At 47.4% G+C, this 18651-nt stretch overlaps 1 protein-coding gene across 1 annotated transcript; it reads left to right on the top strand.

The window, feature by feature from the left end:
• Positions 1-10595: 10595 nt before the first annotated feature.
• DUSP6 (dual specificity phosphatase 6) lies at positions 10596-15055 on the top strand. The gene is made up of 3 exons (XM_059936645.1): positions 10596-11465; positions 12082-12519; positions 13554-15055. The coding sequence occupies exons 1-3, from the start codon at positions 11066-11068 to the stop codon at positions 13859-13861; spliced, it is 1146 nt and encodes a 381-aa protein (XP_059792628.1). The 5' UTR covers positions 10596-11065; the 3' UTR covers positions 13862-15055.
• The last annotated feature ends 3596 nt before the right edge of the window (positions 15056-18651 follow it).

Here is an 18651-nt window from a genome sequence, read left to right as displayed (position 1 = left end):
GCTTACAAGCATCTCTCAGCATCTCCCTGTGTGAGGTAAGATAAGAATTTTGTCATCTTCTATTAATAGGGAGGGATTCTGAGTCACAGAAAGGCTAAGTGATTTTTCTAGCCCCAGAAATAAGAGGAATAAAATGAAGCAAGATGATTAGTACATTATTTTAGGAATAGGACTATTATGGTGGAGAGCATCATTTTCTTGAACAACTGCAATTGCTTCCTAACTGGTTTTCCTGCCCCCAGTTTCTCTCTCCCCTCCAGTCTACTCACCCGCTTTGTTACCAGAACCATATTCTGAAATCATGCCACACCCCTGTATAAATATCTGTGATGACTTCTCACTGTCTAAAGAAAAATTCCAAACTCCTTAGCAGGACATCCAAAGCCCAGGTCCATCTGGCTTTAAACTACCTTTCCTCTTTCTTTGCCACTCTGTGCCATTTATAACTGCTCAACTGCTCTCTAGTTCTCACGCACGTCCGTCCATGCCTCCAAACCTTCACTCATGCCATCTGGCTCTTTTACCCAGAGTGCTTTTCTTCTTCTATCCTTCTGGGACCATGGAGAGGGGGGAATCTGCTTATCCACGGGGATCTGCCTCGAATATTGTCTTCTCTGGGACACTTACCAACACCCAGGGTCAATGGACCCATTTCGTCCTCTTGTTCCCGCTGTACATTTTTTCTATTGCAATTACTATATTTAGTTTCTTACATTCTAGGAACATGGGCATGTGTCTAACCTTCCCAATCAGACTTATTTTTTGTGACAGCAGGGTCTGACTCTTACTGATTTCCATATGCTCCAGCAATCACTTCAGATCTAGACACACAACAGTGTTCAACGCAAGACTTGACGCTGTTGTCAAGAGAAACCCTCTTTTAGGCAAAACCACAGGCAGATCTGGGTACCGTTTCAGCCCTCCTGGAAAGAAATCAGAGCTCGTGCCAGTTCAAGAGTTGAGTTGACAAGGACAAGCAGATTAGTTATGTCTGAGGTTGCATTTTTCTGTTACGAAGTTCTGATATTTGCGGATAAAGTGTACTATTTGATTCATCTTTCCAGGTAACCTTTAAGAAAATTTCTATACTTGTGGACCAGAGCTGGTGGGTGAGGAACCTGGCTGTCCAGGCTATTAGGAGCTTCTCAAAGTGTGGTCCATCTGTAAGAGCCACTATTGGCTGCTGGACTAAAAGGCAATTGCCTGGGTCCCTCTCTAGACCTCAATCAGGGTCCCTGAGTGGGAGTCTGGAGTGTGGACCACAGGCAAGTACCTCCAGCTGTTTCTAAACATTTATTTTGAGACCCACTGGTCTGGCTGGAAACCTCTCCCTAGGCAAGTGGAATGAGTGTTGTGAATCCTTCTAAGGCAGAGGTTCTCAGCCCCGGTTGCGTATTGGAATTCCCTGGGGAACTTTTGAAACATATCGATGCCTCAGACCCAGATATCATTTAAATCAGACTTACTGGAGCTGGGATTTGAGCATCTATATTTTTCAAATGCTTTGCTTCTGAGCTAAGGTGGATGTTGGATAAATGTCAGATTCTTTGGATAAAAATCAGAGGCTTCATAGTGGTTAGAGACCCCAGATTTAGGTCACACTCTTCACTGCACCCCACCTCACTCTCACTATAAAAGTAAATCTCATACCAAATTTAACTAGACACACACACACACAAATGTTTCAGCAAGTACGTACAGTCATCCAAACTGAGTCCTTCTCTCCACCTCAGTATTTTGAGGAACAGCACCTTGCATGAGAGGCCCATGCTGAAGGAAAGGCAGCAGCATTCCAAAATAAAACCCAGCAGGGGGTGTAGTCTCACAGGGCAGGGCGCAGGGTCCTAGGTGAAGTGGAGGGTCACAGGCTCCAGTGCTGGAGGCTGTATGGTTACCTATGCAGGTGGTCTGGCTGTCCTCTTATATCTTGGTCATACAAGATCCACGGGTCCTGTCACACCTCCCCTAACAAGACACATTGCAAGCGCCACCAATTTCAGCAACAGATATAACTTTTTAACATCTTTTATGCAAATTAAAAAAAAAAAACCTCACAGGTCACTGAGTCTAAGGTATTGGTTCATATTAGAGAATGTCACAGCTAATTCTCCATCTTTAAAGCATTAGAGTACTACAGTAGCTATACTGAATTACTTAAAGTAAATTACCATACAGACACCATAACAAAAGGGCAGAGAAATCCCCATTATAAAGGCTTTTTCCCTGGGAAAGTGGTTAGGCGAGAGGGAGGGATTGGGGGAGGGGGGCGGGGCATGACCTGGCAAGGGTTTAGACTTTTGGTAAAGAATCTAAAACTTCTGATGGCTCCAGAAAAACCTGACATTTGTCAGACATTTAATAAAAATAACCTTGGAATCATGCATGTGCAAAAAATTACTATAGAAACTGTGCTGAGCAGGTGTCCCGTTTACTTAAGGCTAGGTATGCTTCTACCATGTGGCCTTTAGCAGAGCACTCTTCACCCAAGAATGGAAGATTCTTGCCAATCATGGGAGACTGGCTCTCATACCCAGCTCTGACTCAGCTCCTTCTTCCTCCACCTGAAAAGCTCTTGCTAGGCAAGACATCAGAGGAAGGAAGGAACTTCCCAGAGGAGATTTCTTAGCTGCAGGAGGCCTTAAAAGCTTGAGTATATCAATGGGTGCTCCCATCAGCGACAACAAACGCAGATCACTGAGGATGGTTACATCGCTTGGGCCAGTAGACTTCCAATTCACCTCCTGCACACCGTGCAAGCTATTGCATAGTGCAAGAAAGGGCTGTGAGGCAGCAGAGATGGAGGGGGAAAGTGCCTGCTGCTTCAGCAAGTCAGTCCTAGACTGCTGGGAAGTCCCTCCAAGACAACCAATGTCCCCAAGGTCCCCAATTTATCCAGATCTCTCAGCACACTGAGATATGGGCTGCTTACATCAGCAACTAAGAGGGGTGGTAAAGCAATTGGCTCTGTTCTTTAGCATTTTTCTTTCAGAATCTTGCACTGATTTTTTTTCTATTCCTAAGAACAAAACTGGCACTGTAGTGTTTTTCATTATATAATCCCTTTTCAGCAAGGTCAGTAAACATTGCTTAAGATCTGTGTGTGTGTGTGTGTGTGTGTGTGTGTCTGTGTGTGTGCGGGGGTGTGTGTTAATAATAAAAGCAGGTAACTGCCAATGAATTAGTATTGTTTCAGGATGGTTCCTACCCCTTTACAAATGTAACTCATTTATCACAATAGTCCTGTGATATACTATCCTCACTTTACAGATAAGGAAACTGAGGTATATGGTGATTATGTGATTTCCTTCAGAGTCACACTCTAGAAAGGTTTAGAATCCAGGTTGGTCTGACTCTAGAACTCCCAGTCTTGACCAGCAAGATAAAACTGAACAAATAATGTAGATGCTGCTATTTTATAATAGGTTGCATGAAGTCAATCTTATCAGGTAGGGAGCAGGGGGTACTAAAGAGGTTTTGAAGGGACTGAGATATTTAGATTCCAGTGTAATTACCTGAGTCCAGCCCTCCCCACTATAAAATTGTGGTAATAGTATACCTGCTATGCAGAATTATCACCGTAATTAGACTGAACACGTGCAAAGCTTGGTGTTGAATAAATTGTAGCTTTGTGTTGTTATTTTCATGGTAGATCCAAATATAGCTTTTGTAATTAACCCACCAAGTGCCCTAAAGCAGTACTGCTTAGACTGGGGTTTGGAAGCTCCTGGGGTTCCACAAATATATTCCTGGGGAATCTGTGAGTTCTTAAGTTTGATAAACTGAGCGAAAGCATTCTTTGCATTGTGGACACACAGTCATTTCTACTGACTACTGAGGCAAAAATAGGCTGGCAGGAAATAGTACCTACTTAGAAAAATAATGAGTTCTCTTACACAACAGCTACTTGTGCTGCTCACACCTGCGTAAATACAGGAACACAAGATGGGGAGCAATGTCACCCGAGGAAACATGGCCCGCACAAGGAGGCACAGGGCAAGTATACTGCTTATAGATGCAGCATGGCCAATGCCCAGGACGCTGTGCACATGAGGCCCCATGACACGACCAGGGAAGGTTCCTGAAAGGTGAATACGTAGAGTCCCTCACCTCCCCTGAAGGAAATGTAAGCCTAATTTCCCACCAAGGATCCTCACTGGGGCTTTGGAAATAGTACAATGGGAAGCAAGGTGCTGTCGTTCCTTTTCCAAAACAAAAAACAAAAAACAAACCAGAAAATCTAACAGTAAGTGAACTTGGCTATACTGCAAATGCAGAGATGCCAACCTCCTGATGATTTCTTACACATACATTTACATGTGCTTTTACTTTCCTACTTTGTGAAAATAAAAGAGAAGAGGGAAGAATGAAGGAATGTTTTCCCATGGGAAGGAAAAGGACAAAAGCATCTGAAAGAAGAAATCAACGCTGCTAGCTGTAAGTGAATTTCCTTACTAGAGACTAACTTCCAAAGAATATTCTTGATAGAGTCTCTATGGGATCCTGAATGTACACTAATAGGTATTCCATCAGGTGAGGGGAAACAGAAACCCAAGAAAGCTGATGAAGACCTAATTTTTAAAAAGCTTCGATTGGGGTCAAGGTCTGAATTTCACAGTAGTTCATATTTTTCTTCAGGTTGTAGAATTCCGGCAAGGTGTGAAAGTGCCATCTCTTTTACAGGAAAGCTCCGACCACTCCCTCCATGTGACTGTGGATGTGACTCTGGAACTGCTGCTGTCTAGCTGCCTGTTAGTCCCCGTCTAAGCTTACCTGCCTTTCCCTCCACAGCTGCATTGTTTGGGGACATTGTTACCCGCCTTCAATAAGCTCCCCGCAGCTGACCCTGGGGCAAGCTGCATGAAGCTGCAACACTGGAAGCAGTTTGATGGCAAACCAGGATCTGCAGTCATGGTATTTTAATTTGGGGCTCACATTTGAAGCTCCCTTTGGTTTTTTCCATGCACAGCCCATCATTGTATATTACCTGGGTTTCCTATTGTCAGTCCTTTGGGCCTCTTGGGTTCCACGGTTCCTACCGGTCTGACATAGGTTGCTGTCTTTTCAAGGCACCTGTCAGGAAAGCAGAGTATGAGTTTTGTGAACCCCATATGCCCTTTATTTAAAGTCGGACTATTTCAAACATATTTCTCAAATGCAGTTAAATTCTGTTCTGAGGTTTAGCTGTCCTGAAAGCCACCGACTGTCATTTTTAAAAAAAAAAAAATTTTTTTTGTAGTATAGTTGATTTACAATGTTGTGTTAGGTTCAGGTGTACAGCAAAGTGAATCAGTTATACATATACATATATCCACTCTTTTTTAAGATTCATTTCCCAAATAGGTCATTACAGAGTATTGAGTAGAGTTCCCTGCACTATACAGTAGGTCTTTATTAGTTAGCTGTTTTATATATAGAAGTGTGTGTGTGTCAATCCCAATTTATCCTTCCCGCACTTACCCCCTGGTAACCGTAAGTTTGTTTTCTACATCTGTTACTCTACTTCTGTTTTGTAAGTAAGTTCATTTGTACGCTTTTTTTTAGATTCCACATATAAGTGATATCATATGATATTTGTCTTTCTCTGTCTGACTTCACTCCACTGACTGTCACTTTGAGGGCCTCCCCGGGACCTCTAAAAATCCTGAATCCTGGATATGCCACAGAGTCTATTTTAGGGACTTCCCTAGTGGCGCAGTGGTTAAGAATCCGCCTATCATTGCAGGGGACACGGGTTCGATCCCTGGTACATGCCACATGCCATGGAGCAACTAAGCACATGCGCCACAACTACTGAGCCTGCACTCTAGAGCCGGCGAGCCACAACTACTGAGCCCATGCACCACAACTACTGAAGTCTGTGCACCTAGAGACCGTGCTCCGCAACAAGAGAAACCACCACAGTGAGAAGCCCATGCACCGCAACGAAGAGTAGCCCCCACTCGCTGCAACTAGAGAAAGCCCGCGTGCAGCAAGGAAGACCCAACACAGCCAAAAATAAAAAAACAAATTAAAAAAAAAAACTCCATTTTTAAGTCAGATCTTCCAAAACATGTTCTCCCTATTAGGTGAAAATCTGTTTAACTATTTTCACATGATGTGTTAATAAATGTCATTATATTCATAGAGATTACTCCAAGATTAAAGGTCATACTAACCCTTTTAGGTCTCATCAATCGCAAGCATTCTCAAACGCAGGAAAATTCCTGCAAAGTTGGAATGCTTCTCCAATAACCAAGCAAACATTTATAACTGAAAGATTTTCTTTTAAGGAACTTTCCAGGGGGAAACACCAGGAAGAATTCAAGCACGAGTGCTCATTGCATGCACACACTATCACACAGAGAGACAGTAGGATCTATGAAATTGTTTCTGTGCACTTATGGAAATGGATCAGAGGTGACCTGCTGTACTCTCCAACCTTTAAACACAGTTCTCTACATGTGACTGATACCCTAGGCAGGCAACTGAGGCCTCTGGAAGTAAGGAAGCCTGTGGCTCTTATAGTCACTAGAGCTCTCCTGAGAAAGTTTTTCCTGGGAGCGCCGGCAACAGGGCCAGGATGACGAGATTCAAAGCAGGATCACCAGCAATAGCGAGTCAGTTTTATGCAGAAATGAAGCAATGAGTTAAAAAACCACTGAATACCTACTTTGTCCCCTTTGTGTGTCATCTTGGCTGTCTCTATCCTCGCAGTCCTTTGAGGCAGGTGTAACTATTCTCCATTTTACATACTGCTGAATTCCTTTCCTTGCTTTACTTTTCTCCATAGCACGTTTCCTTTCTAATATACTGTATAATTATTTATTTTGTTCATTGCCTGTTGTTACTAAAATGTAAGCTCCAGGAGGGCAGGGTTCTTGTCTGTTTTATTCACTGCTGCTTTCCTGGTACCTAGAGTAAATGAGTGAATGAGTGAATGAATGGAGGCCCAGAGAGGTTAAGTGACTTTCCCCTATCAAAATACTAGTTAGAGACAGAGCTAAGATTTGAACTCAGGCCCATGTGCTACACTGAGGCACATCAGTAATGGTAGTTGCGAGGATTAGCATCTAAGACAAACTCTAACAAAGAAAACTGTATGGGCATTTATTGAATGGTTGACTAATGAAAAGGTGCATACAGTCAAAGAAAACCGCCAGATGTAAAAAGAGCAGGAAGGAAATGAGCCTAACTTTTGATCCTTGACATCTGTGGGGAATGAGCAACATAATATGTGAAGCCCGGAAATGCCTGGTGGTCAAAATTCAAAGCGCAGACCTTGAATCCTTCAAATTTCAGCAGCAACAGCAAAGCGTGGTGGGCGCGGTCTCCACGACACCCTGTAATATGGGTATGTGGTAGTCCTTGAGGCTCTGTGAAGAGTCAGGCTTCAAATCCTGACCCCACCATTTGCTCCTGTGTGACCTCAGGCAAATTCCTTAATCTCTGTAAATAAGGATAATTTGCATGGGTTTTCTGAAGACTGACGGAAATATGCACGTAAACACAGAAATCAAGACCATGCCCACCAGGTGGTAAATACCCACTACATATTACTTCTATTATATCAGCTTAGTGTACAGAGTGTTTAAGAGGGGACCAGTAGGGAGAAGTTAGAAAGGTAGCTGGGTATTTTCGGTATTTAACTGTGTTAAAGGATTTTGATCGTGGTCTGTAACAGCACCTGCTTTGCTTGACAGCTGAATTGGCATGGATTAAACTGCTTAGGGCAGTTCTTCAGAGGATTTCTCCTTAGACTAGGGAATTTCAGGCGGGCTGTTAGGCCTCAAAGGGCGCCTTTGGGATTGAAAGGACGGGGGCCATTCTGCAGGTTCAGAATTCAGAAAGGTAAAAATAATATCAACAGTTAATGACACACCAACAACGTCTTAGGGCATCTCACTTTACCCATTCAGTCATCACAGCGATTCTGTCATTTTCCGTATGCCAGCGTGGAAGACTACGGCTTAAAAGAGTTAGATGATGTAATCAAGGTCGCACATTTAGGAAGGGGTGAGGGCACACTTCAAACCCGGGCCGCCCCACTCCAGAGGCCCTTTCTTTATACCGCACGTTTTAGGACCGAGCGGTCTGAATGCCATTTTATACGGTGTCCGGAGAAGGACTGAGGAGGGTTCAGAAGCATGGGTAAAGCTAAATGTTTCAGGTTTGAGAAGTGTTGCAACCATCTTTCCAAACTGATGCCCAGGCTCAGGTAACAGCACTTCTAAAATAGCTAAGTGGAAAACAATTTCCCTTCTTGCATTTTCTGTTGGAGGTCTTGGGCTGAAAGATTATGCACTTCTCAGTTCCGCTGCAAGGAATCCTGCTTCTCCCCTCCTCGCCTCCAGGTCCCAGTAACAGAAAGGTCTCAGGGTAGGGACATCTGTAACAGGTGGAGGCGGATCGGAGGCGTCAACTCCAGCGCAGGCCTCCTCCAGCTGGAACTGGATGATATCCAGTGAAATATGGGAGCTCTGTTCCAAGGGATGCCCAAAAAAGGCGCGGGGATAGGAGCGCTGCAGCTCCCACCTTCACCGAACACGCTCTTCCAGGGGCGGCCTGACTGTAGCAAAGCTCCAAAATTGGCAACCTGGGCCTCGCAGCCGCCTTTTTTTAGCCTACATTCCCCAAACCAGAGAAGAGGCGGGTGACTAAAAATGCAAATTGGAGCGGGGGCGTCAGCAGGCCGGCCCGTGGGTGTGGGGCGTCTGGCTTGGGGAGACCCCGCGACCTCAGGTGCCCTCGGCGATATCAGCGGTGGACGGAGAGCGCCGCGAGGGCGCTCGGAAAAGCCGCTCCCCGCCGAGCCGCTGCCTCCGCTTCCGCCTCCACGGCGGCGGCGGCGGCGGCGGGACAATGCGCGCCCTCTTTTCCGCCGTGGGTTAGGGAGGGGCAGCCGGATTAGGGCCCGCGCCTTCCGGCCGCAGGCCCCCATCCTCCACCTCCCCTGCGCGCCGCGCCGGCCGCACACAGGTGGCTTTCCGCTCGGGAGCTGCAGCCACGGTACTTTTATATAACAACAGAGTTCTGCGCGCCTGGAATGCGTCTACCCGCCGCCGCCGCGGCCCCCGCCCGCCACGCCTCTATCCGGACCCCGCCGCCCGCCCAGCTCCGCCCCGTGGTACCCCGGCCGAGCGCAGCTCGCTGGCCTGGCGCGCACCTCCACAATTACCTGCTGGCTCTGCAGCGCGGCAGACACTTTCCCCAGGACTCCCAGCTCTCCTCGGGAGCAGGGGCTCCCAGCAGGCACTTCTCCTCGCCCCACACCCACCCCAGGCCTCTCCGGAGCCCGAAGTCCCGCATCGGCCCTGCACCGATCCTCGGTGTCGCCGGACGCCCCGCGCCCGCTGAACGAGGAGGCGGAGGCGGCGGGTGTTAGCGAGGAGCGGGCGGTGCTCCGCGAGTGTCCGGCGACTCGCAGGGGAGGGGGTGCCCGGGCAGGGAAGGGGGCGACCCTGTGCGGGAAGTCGGGGGGCGGGAGAGAGGCTCCCTTTTGACATGCCTCGGTCTACAGTAACCAATCGCCGAGCCCTCCAGAGCCCCCGCAGCCTGCAGGCCTTGCGGGAGGACTTCCCCAGGCTTTGCGGATGGGGGGGACAGACGGCCTGGCTCCGCGTGCCCTTGGTGCACCTCGCCCAGGCAGCCCTTCCCGGCGGGCTCCTGTGTCGGAAGCTGAGCTAGCTGCTCAGAAATGATTAACGAGCGCTACCCGCCCCCCACCCCCCACCCCCCCCCCCCCCCAGGGCGCAGTGGGCGGGGGCGGGGGATTTGGATCCCCATAACAATGGTTCATAACGCCCCACGCCCCCGGAGAGGAATAAAAGCATCGGACTGCCCAACGAGTTTGTTCCTGCAGTCTCCACTGTTTAAAAAAATTAATTAATTAATTAAAATGCTCTTTTTAAAGAAAAAGCTTGCTTTCTATTCTCTGGACAACCAAGCATTTGTTTGTTTGCTTGCTTAAAAATGTTTCAACAAAATCCTGGTTTGTTCAAAAGATGTTGGATTAGCATTTAACACCTCATCGGTCACTAAAGCCCGGGCAGTTCACCAGCCCCAACACAGCCTCGGCTAAAAGAACATCAGAGTAAACAGAGCTGGGCTTTTTAAGCTGGCAAACAAATGCCACACACTGCCTAAGGGGGGGTGGGGGGGGGGTTAACGTGAACTTCAGTCCAAATGAGTTTAAAGGGAATAAAAGGGAAAAAGTCAGCACAAGTTTCCCTAAAGCTAGCTTGCGCGCCCAGGCGTCGCGAACAAGGGCTTTTGTGCCTGCTAATTGCACCATTTGTGCGCAAAAGTTCCGAAGCGAAGTGTGAACTCTCAACAGAAGGAAACATGAGACAACTGAAGTGCCCTGGTTTGTGTGCCCTGCTCCTCCTCCACCACCGCCTCCTCTTCTTTCTCCTTCCTCCCGCCGAGCCCGCTGTTGCAGCTTGTTTGCACTGGGGCTTATCCGGAGCGGAAATTCCTTTCCGTTTTTGTGAATGACAAACTCATTAACAATTCATCAACACAACCTGTTCCAGCCGGCCCGTCCCCACGGCAACAGCCCCTTCCGCAGCGCGCTCATTGGCTGGCCTGGAGAATGTATCCATTGAGACGTTCGCTGTTTGTATCCATTGAGGAGCTGCCTCGCTCAGGGGGTGTGCGAGCCCTGAGTCTAAGGGAGAGTGAGCAAATCGAGGCTTGAATAGTCCTGGGAGAAAGACGCTCGGGTGGATTTGAGGTGCAGTCTTGGAGGGAGGGATTAGGAGCCGCTGGGGTTTTTTTCTTCTTCCCTCTAAGTAGCACGGAGTCCGAATTAATTGGATTTCATTCACCGGGGAGGAACAAAACTCTCCGGGCAGCTTCATTCAGGGAGATTCATTGATACTAAGAGCGAGCGGTTGCAGCTGGGTGCAGAGGGAACCGCCGGCTTCACTTCTGTCTCGCCTGCCCCAACCGCTAACCGGGTTTGGGAAGGGCCAGGTGGAATTCAACCCCGCTCTGAGAGCGGCGGCTTCGCGCGGCGCGCTCAGCCTATGCCTGCCCCGAGGGGCGTCTGGTAGGTACCCCCGCCCTCTCCGGCAGCTCGACCCCCATGATAGATACGCTCAGACCCGTGCCCTTCGCGTCGGAAATGGCGATCAGCAAGACCGTGGCGTGGCTCAACGAACAGCTGGAGCTGGGCAACGAGCGGCTGCTGCTGATGGACTGCCGGCCTCAGGAGCTGTACGAGTCGTCGCACATCGAATCAGCCATCAACGTGGCCATCCCGGGGATCATGCTGCGGCGCCTGCAGAAAGGCAACCTGCCGGTACGCGCGCTCTTCACGCGCGGCGAGGACCGGGACCGCTTCACCCGGCGCTGCGGCACCGATACCGTGGTGCTCTACGACGAGAGTAGCAGCGACTGGAACGAGAATACGGGCGGCGAGTCGGTGCTCGGGCTGCTGCTCAAGAAGCTCAAGGACGAGGGCTGCCGGGCGTTCTACCTGGAAGGTACGAGCCGGGGGAGCTCCGCGCGGGGCCAGGGCGGGGGACACGGGGCTACGAGCTGCAGGCGGGACGCGCGGACTGGAAGCGCCCCTGCAGCGCTCGGCTGGCGCTTCTGAGCCGCGCTGCTGCGCCAGGGGCCGTCTGCCGGCTCCCGGCTGCGAACCTCTCTAGAGTCCCGCACCCGCGAGCCGGGCCCGCGCGGAATCGACCGGCTTCCGGCCGCAGGCACGGGCCGGTTCTTTCTAACTAGTTCTCCTTCCTACCCGGGATATTCCCCACCATTCCCTGCTTTCTGTCGTTCGATTTTGAGTTCAGATTTTGCAGGACGGCAGAGGTCGTTGGGGGGCAGATTGACACCTTCTACCCCTTCAAGATATTCGGAAAAGTTGCCATTTTGTGCATTTCCGGATTCAAAAGAATAAAGGTTCCCAGGGGAGGCGGGCCCGTTCGTTCTGTTCCCAAGGGTGCACACTTAAGTGTCTTTCTCTTGTATTTGGCTCTGTGTGCAGGGTGGCTGGAAGGGTTCTGTGGTGTGTTTCTGCGTGAGGCTGCGGCTCTCAAAGCTGTGAAAACTACTACGGCATCTCGGGTTACATGATTGCTTTTCTTGTCCTGGCAGGTGGTTTCAGTAAGTTCCAAGCCGAGTTCGCTCTGCACTGCGAGACCAATCTAGACGGCTCGTGTAGCAGCAGCTCGCCACCGTTGCCAGTGCTGGGGCTCGGGGGCCTGCGGATCAGCTCCGACTCCTCCTCGGACATTGAGTCTGACCTTGACCGAGACCCCAGTAGTGCAACGGACTCGGATGGCAGCCCGCTGTCCAACAGCCAGCCTTCTTTCCCCGTGGAGATCTTGCCCTTCCTCTATTTGGGTTGTGCCAAGGACTCCACCAACCTGGACGTGTTGGAGGAGTTCGGCATCAAGTACATCTTGAACGTCACCCCCAATTTGCCGAATCTCTTTGAGAACGCGGGAGAGTTCAAATACAAGCAGATCCCCATCTCGGATCACTGGAGCCAAAACCTGTCCCAGTTTTTCCCTGAGGCCATTTCTTTCATAGGTGAGACAGTCCTCGCTCAGCCTTTTAAATGCAAAATTCCTAACCCTTCCTAGAGTTCAAGTTGTTCATCTTTCTTGCTGCTTGCTAATTTGTGGGACTGGCGATCTCTGATGTTCTAAGGGCGTTCTTAATTTTGGTTTATCTTCTTGCTAAGAAAAAGTGCCTTTTGACAAGGCTGCAGACCACAGGTGTATTTGAAATGCTGTCTGCTGCTTGACTCTGAATTCAGTCATTTGAAAGGGGGGCCATTCGTAAGTAGACAACAGAATTTTCCCACAATCTTTGGACTAGAGGGGGGCCAGATAAAAGTACTCAAGGTAGACAGGGATTCTAACACGACTTTGTAATTTTAAAAGACCTGGGAGTTGTTTGAGAACACCAAGTTAGGCGTTGGAAAGCCCTGTGAATGCTAGATGCTGTAATCCAGCTGAATGTTACTGTGATACCGGTTCACAGTGAGACAGTGAGGGTAACCTGAGCCCAGCAGGAAGGACTGTGGGCTGAAAGCCTGGAGAAGCGAATCTCCAGGCATTGTAATGCATTTCCTATTACAAAGGAACTCATTTTCAGGCCATGTCGACATCCTGTTCCTCCTAATGGGCTGTCCCCTGTGACTTCCCTCTCTCTTTTAAAATGCCTGAATATCTCCATTGTTAGCTGCACAACAGTTGGAGAATAATTTAATAGACCCTTGCAGTCTGCTTGTCTGTATAAAAGGCATTCACGACCATATTGCAGGGTTTCTGGTATTCACATGCTGGGGCAAAGAATGCACACATTAAGGAGTTTTTTGTTGGCAGGAACTTAATACAAAAGCTCCCTTTTCAGAAAATATCTGAAATATGTAATTGTGCCCAGTGTACATGTTTTTTCGCAGTGATATATTTTGTGCTGCCTGCAGGGCTCAACTGCTGCACACCATTATTTTTTATCTTTTTTATTATTATCATTATTATTCAGTTTTTAGACTGGTCGTTCACAAAGGGTGGTTTTCAGTCTACTGACATTTTGCCTTTCTTTTTGTGTGTTTACAGATGAAGCCCGGGGCAAAAACTGTGGTGTCTTGGTGCATTGCTTGGCTGGCATCAGCCGCTCAGTCACTGTGACTGTGGCTTATCTCATGCAGAAGCTCAATCTGTCAATGAACGATGCTTATGACATTGTGAAGATGAAGAAATCCAACATCTCCCCCAACTTCAACTTCATGGGCCAGCTGCTGGACTTCGAGAGGACGCTGGGACTCAGCAGCCCCTGTGACAACCGGGTCCCAGCACAGCAGCTCTATTTCACCACGCCCTCCAACCAGAATGTGTACCAGGTGGACTCCCTGCAATCCACGTGAAAGTCCCCACACTGGGATGTGTCCGTTCTTCAGCAGTTTCTGTTAGCAGCGTCAGCTGGGCTGCTTTCTTTGTATGTGGCCCAGGTGTCAACATGACACCAGCTGTCTGTATTAGACAAGGTTACCACGTGTGGAATTGGTTATTCCAAAGGGAGAGATTTGCTCCATTCTCGTTGGAAGAACAGGACCTGCTGTATAGATACAGGCAGTAGGTTTGCTCCACACCCATGTGTACAGCCTACCCCTGCAGGGACTGGGATTCGAGAACTTCCAGGTATATAGGGTAGGACCAAATGGTAGGGTAGGAGCATGTGTTCTCTAGGGCCTTGTATGACTGTTTCCTTTTGCATCTGGAACTGACTCTATATTGTCTTCAGTGAAGACTGACTCAATTTTGCATATAGAGGAGCCAAAGAGAGGTTTCAGCTCTGTATTTGTAGTATCAGTTTGCAAAAAAAAAGAAAATAAATAAATAAATAATCAATCGAATCTGATACTCCATTTGATTATTGTAAATATTTGATCTTAAATCATTTGACAGTGTTTGTTTGAAATGTGTTTGTTTTTCCTTTGATGGGTTTAAAAGAAATCATCCAAAGGGAGAAAGAGCAGTATGCCACTTCTTAAAACAAAATAATTGAAACTTTTGCTCTTTTCTAATCCAAAGGATATATTTGCAGCATGCTCGACTTTACCAATTCTGAATGACGTTTTCATGGACACTTATGATCACAGAGACCTTGTTATGGTGCAGTCTTAGTCTCTTTCATATATCTTCCTTGTGACCTTGTTTTTTCTCTTAATGTAGTTTGACTCTGCCTTACTTTTGTAAATATTTTGGCTTGTATTGTCTCAAAGGGGATATCTTGGAAAGACACCAAAATCATGGGCTCACTTTTTTTTTTAAACTTCAGCTGTGCTAAACAGTATATTACCTCTGTACAAAATTTTTCAGGGAGTGTCACCTCAAATGCAATACTTTGGGTTGGTCTCTTTCCTTTTTAAAAACAATTTGTGCGAAACTGGAAGCGTGTGTGTGAGCATGGGTACCCATTCAATAGGCGACATGCATATGATTGTGAAGGAGGGAGACAAGTGGCTCCATTATGTTCATGGTGTAAAGTTCTGAGCTGAAATTTATTATAAGAATGTAAAACCTTAAATTATTAATAAATAACTATTTTGGCTATTGAATGTGTATTTTTAAAAAATCTCTCCTTAATTGTACTTACATGTGAAGTGACACATTTTAGGACCTTTTCAGTTGGGGATTGATATTGGCTTGTAAAGTACATGTAGGAATAATGGGGCAAAGTTCTCATCTTTTAAGCTATTTCCAAGAAGTTTTCAGGTGCATCTTTTGCTTCAAATAAAAGTGACATAAGGGATTGACTATATCATTCCTATGGATAATACTTAATACGAAGGGAAGAGAGTGATTACATCATTCCAATGGACCATACTTAATGATAAGTTCTGGCTTACTTAGGAAAATTGTAATGCTCTTGAAGAAGAATGAAGTCATAGAGCACAGCTTGCTGAAGTATAAGATTTGGATATTCATGAATAGTCATAAAGAGGGGGCACCAGAATAACAAGGTGACAGTTGCAGTGTTCACCTCTCTTTCCTTCCCTGTCAGGGTCTTCTGCTCGATAATACTTAGACATGCCAGGGACAAAGTAGAGATGATTCTTTTTCCGGTCTGTAACTGTCTGGCAATTCTACCTGCAAATTCTCCTAGCGCTGGAATAACGAATCTGGGATGGTGTCTCCCCTTTCCTTTCTCGTGTACAGGGCAGGGCATAGCTAAGCTTTCTCCCTGAGTCTAGATGTGGCCACGATTTCACGTTGGCACTTGAAATGAAGCATTGCCACTCCTAATGTGCTTTGTACTTAACTGATTTAGAATGTGGGCCAGAAACTCCTATTGAACTTTATGTTGAGGTTATTTTGAACAGTTACTTTAAGGTAAAGGCTTAATATCCTGTCATTTTCCTTGGGACGTACCTCTCCTTGTCCCGAGTGTCAAAATACACAAATCAAAATCAAAATAAAGGGCAGGTGTATGAAATCAAAAGAATTAGAACATAACATTTCCAGCCCTTTTTGAATGAGCTTGGTCCCTTGGTCTGCAGTGGGGATAAAGATGGGCTTTTCACCCACACGGCACCTGTGAGGTGCCAGTTGAATTATTTGGTAGGAGGCAAGTAGCCAGGATTTTATGGCAATCCTATCAAGCTGTCCAGTGTGACTCTTAGCACCTAAGCATGTATAATAGGCAGAAACAGTGCAAAAAAATACCAAGTCAGTCTCTCCCATTTAGGTGCCCCAAGTCAGCCAGAGCTCGGAAAGGAGAAGTGGGTTGCAGTTCAACTTGGCTCGTGTTAATCCAGTTCTGAACGGTTTCCGCTCCTGGCATTCCCTAAACTGCCTCTTCAAAGTAGGGATTTGCAAGCAGCGTTAGCAATTTCCTGTCCAGCTGCAGCTCGAGTAGCTGCGTGCTTCTCCACACACCTCCCCCCCGCCCCGACTTTTCTCTGATTTCTTTTCTCTTTCTTTCTTTTTTCTTTAATATGGGCGGTGGATAATTTTAGTGCATTTCCTCTTTGTGGATTATCGTCTCCTTTCCTTCTAGAACCTGCATACACTGAGTTCCTACAGCTCTGCTCAAGCCGACAGCTGGCCTCCCCAGCACTTCCTCTCGTTTCACTGTGGGTTTGTTGTTTGTCAGTCCACTTCTGAAATTAATAATGTTTTCTGGCCAAGTGCCACAAGCCATTACCACAAAGGGGAAGTAACACATATGAATAGCAGGAAGCCATGCAGGGTCACAGTGTGAGCTGAACCTGTGGCAGGAGCATAATTGAGCCTGGCCCATTCAGCAAGTGTCTGACAGCGATTTGGGGGAGAGGGAGCTCCCTGCATTTAAGCAGCTCAAGCTGTGAAAAAAAAAAAAGTTTCCAATAAATTGGTAGCAAATGGTCTTTGTCATCAGTGTGAATAAAAGAGAGGCAGCAAGAAGAGTTTAGGGCCCCCATAAAGTTGCAAGGTTTGGGATTTCTCCCCCCTCTCCTGGCATACTGTTTCATAAGGCTGGTGAACAGAGGGGCGCCTGCTTCCCTCCATCGCCACAAAGGGGCTCCTGTTAAATGGGTGTTTTCACGGTTCACACAGGCCAGAAGATTCAAACAGCTCTTCTCTTCCTTTATTTTTCTTCTCTGGAAGGTGGAAGGTTGTAACTGACAGCCTGGGCCCCCATCTCACCCCACACCTCCCTTCCCCCTGGCCATCCCTCAGTTCCTTTGGTTCCTTTGTGCTCACGGGAGCCCTTGAAGGCGATCATTTTGCATCTTGGAGTTGGGCTCACTTCCTGAATGGAGCCCTGCATGGTTACTAGGGGAACCTTTGCCAACAGCTGCCGCTCCCTGGCCTCCCTCCTCACCTGCTGTCTCCATTAGTGGCTTGCTCAGGTCTCTGAGCAAGCGGTACCTTTCCTGGCCTTCTGCAGTGGGCTGGGGGGGCCTTTCCCGGACGTTATCTGCAGGTTTCGTGGGGCTGCAGGAGACTTAGAAGGTGTACTGCTTAATGATCGGAACTGGTCTTAGGTTTAAAATCAGACTGAGAAAGGCTTATCTGGGGATAGAAATAACAGCACAGCCTTTAAAGGAGTGAAAATGGAGACGTGCTTGAACCAACAATTAGAAGACCTGAACTCTGACTCTCACTAATGAACCAGAAGCCCTGGGCAAGTCCCCCAACCTCACCAAGTCTCTTTTTTTTCTTGTCTATAAAATGAGAGAGTTTTTAACTTCTCATTCTAGGATTCTTTTATCATTCCAGTGTTCTGGTACACAAACTAGATGGTAAAACAAGGTGCAGATGAGGGGAAACAAATAACATTTACTGAGGGTATTAGATACTGTACTTCATTTACAATATTATCTCATTTAATCCTCAGAGCAGCTCCGAGATGGGTCCTATTACCATCCTTATTTTTCAGCGAGGAAACTGAGGCAGAGAGAGGCCAATAGAGCCTGAAGTCACCTCGTGGGAATTGGTAGAACTGAGCTTTGAGGCTTTAGCTCTTCTTGTAAACTGCTTGTCATCAGTATTTGCTCGTCTTTATAAAGTCCTGTGATGCTGGCTAGGTAGTGGTGACCCTGTTTTACAGCCGAGGAAGTGGAGGAAGCAGAGGTTAAGTGACCTGCCAAATCAAACCCGAATTCGACAGCCAAATCAAGAGAGAGTCAGAGGACCCCAGCTGATAGGTCATCAGAGAGATGTCAGGTCTGCCTAGAAGCTTCCATCCTCTCTCTCCACGGAGAAGTTACTCTATCTTGGACCCATGAGCACGTAAATTACAAAACTGATGTTCCTAAGGATCTCTAGAGCAGCTAGCAGCTGGCCAGCTGGCCCTGAACCTTGCCCATACTCCCCTTTCGGGATTACACAAGTGAACTGGTCCCAGAGATAGTCACTTCCTCACTGTGATCCTCTTGGAGGAAAGCTGGCCTGGCGAGGGGGAGAGAGAGGAGAGAGAGAGAGAGGGAGAGAGGGAGAAGGAGGGAGAGAAAGAGGGAGGGAGAGAGAACCATGGAAGGCTGCAGAATAAGAGGGGCATATTAGAAAATAGTGAAGGAGCAGAACACAACAAGGGCAAATCATGTGAAAGCTGGCCGTAAGTAAATATTCTTGAAAAGTCATCTTGAAAAATCAGTCTTCAGACTTTAAACTGCTTCAGAAGGATTACTTTGGGTGTAAATTTATATGCAGTTCCTCTCACTGTAAC

The sequence above is a fragment of the Balaenoptera ricei genome, chromosome 10 (assembly GCF_028023285.1).
Source record: "Balaenoptera ricei isolate mBalRic1 chromosome 10, mBalRic1.hap2, whole genome shotgun sequence".
Taxonomy (NCBI): domain Eukaryota; kingdom Metazoa; phylum Chordata; class Mammalia; order Artiodactyla; family Balaenopteridae; genus Balaenoptera; species Balaenoptera ricei.
Note: the sequence above shows the minus strand (reverse complement) of the source record. Positions and strands in the feature narration are given on the sequence as shown.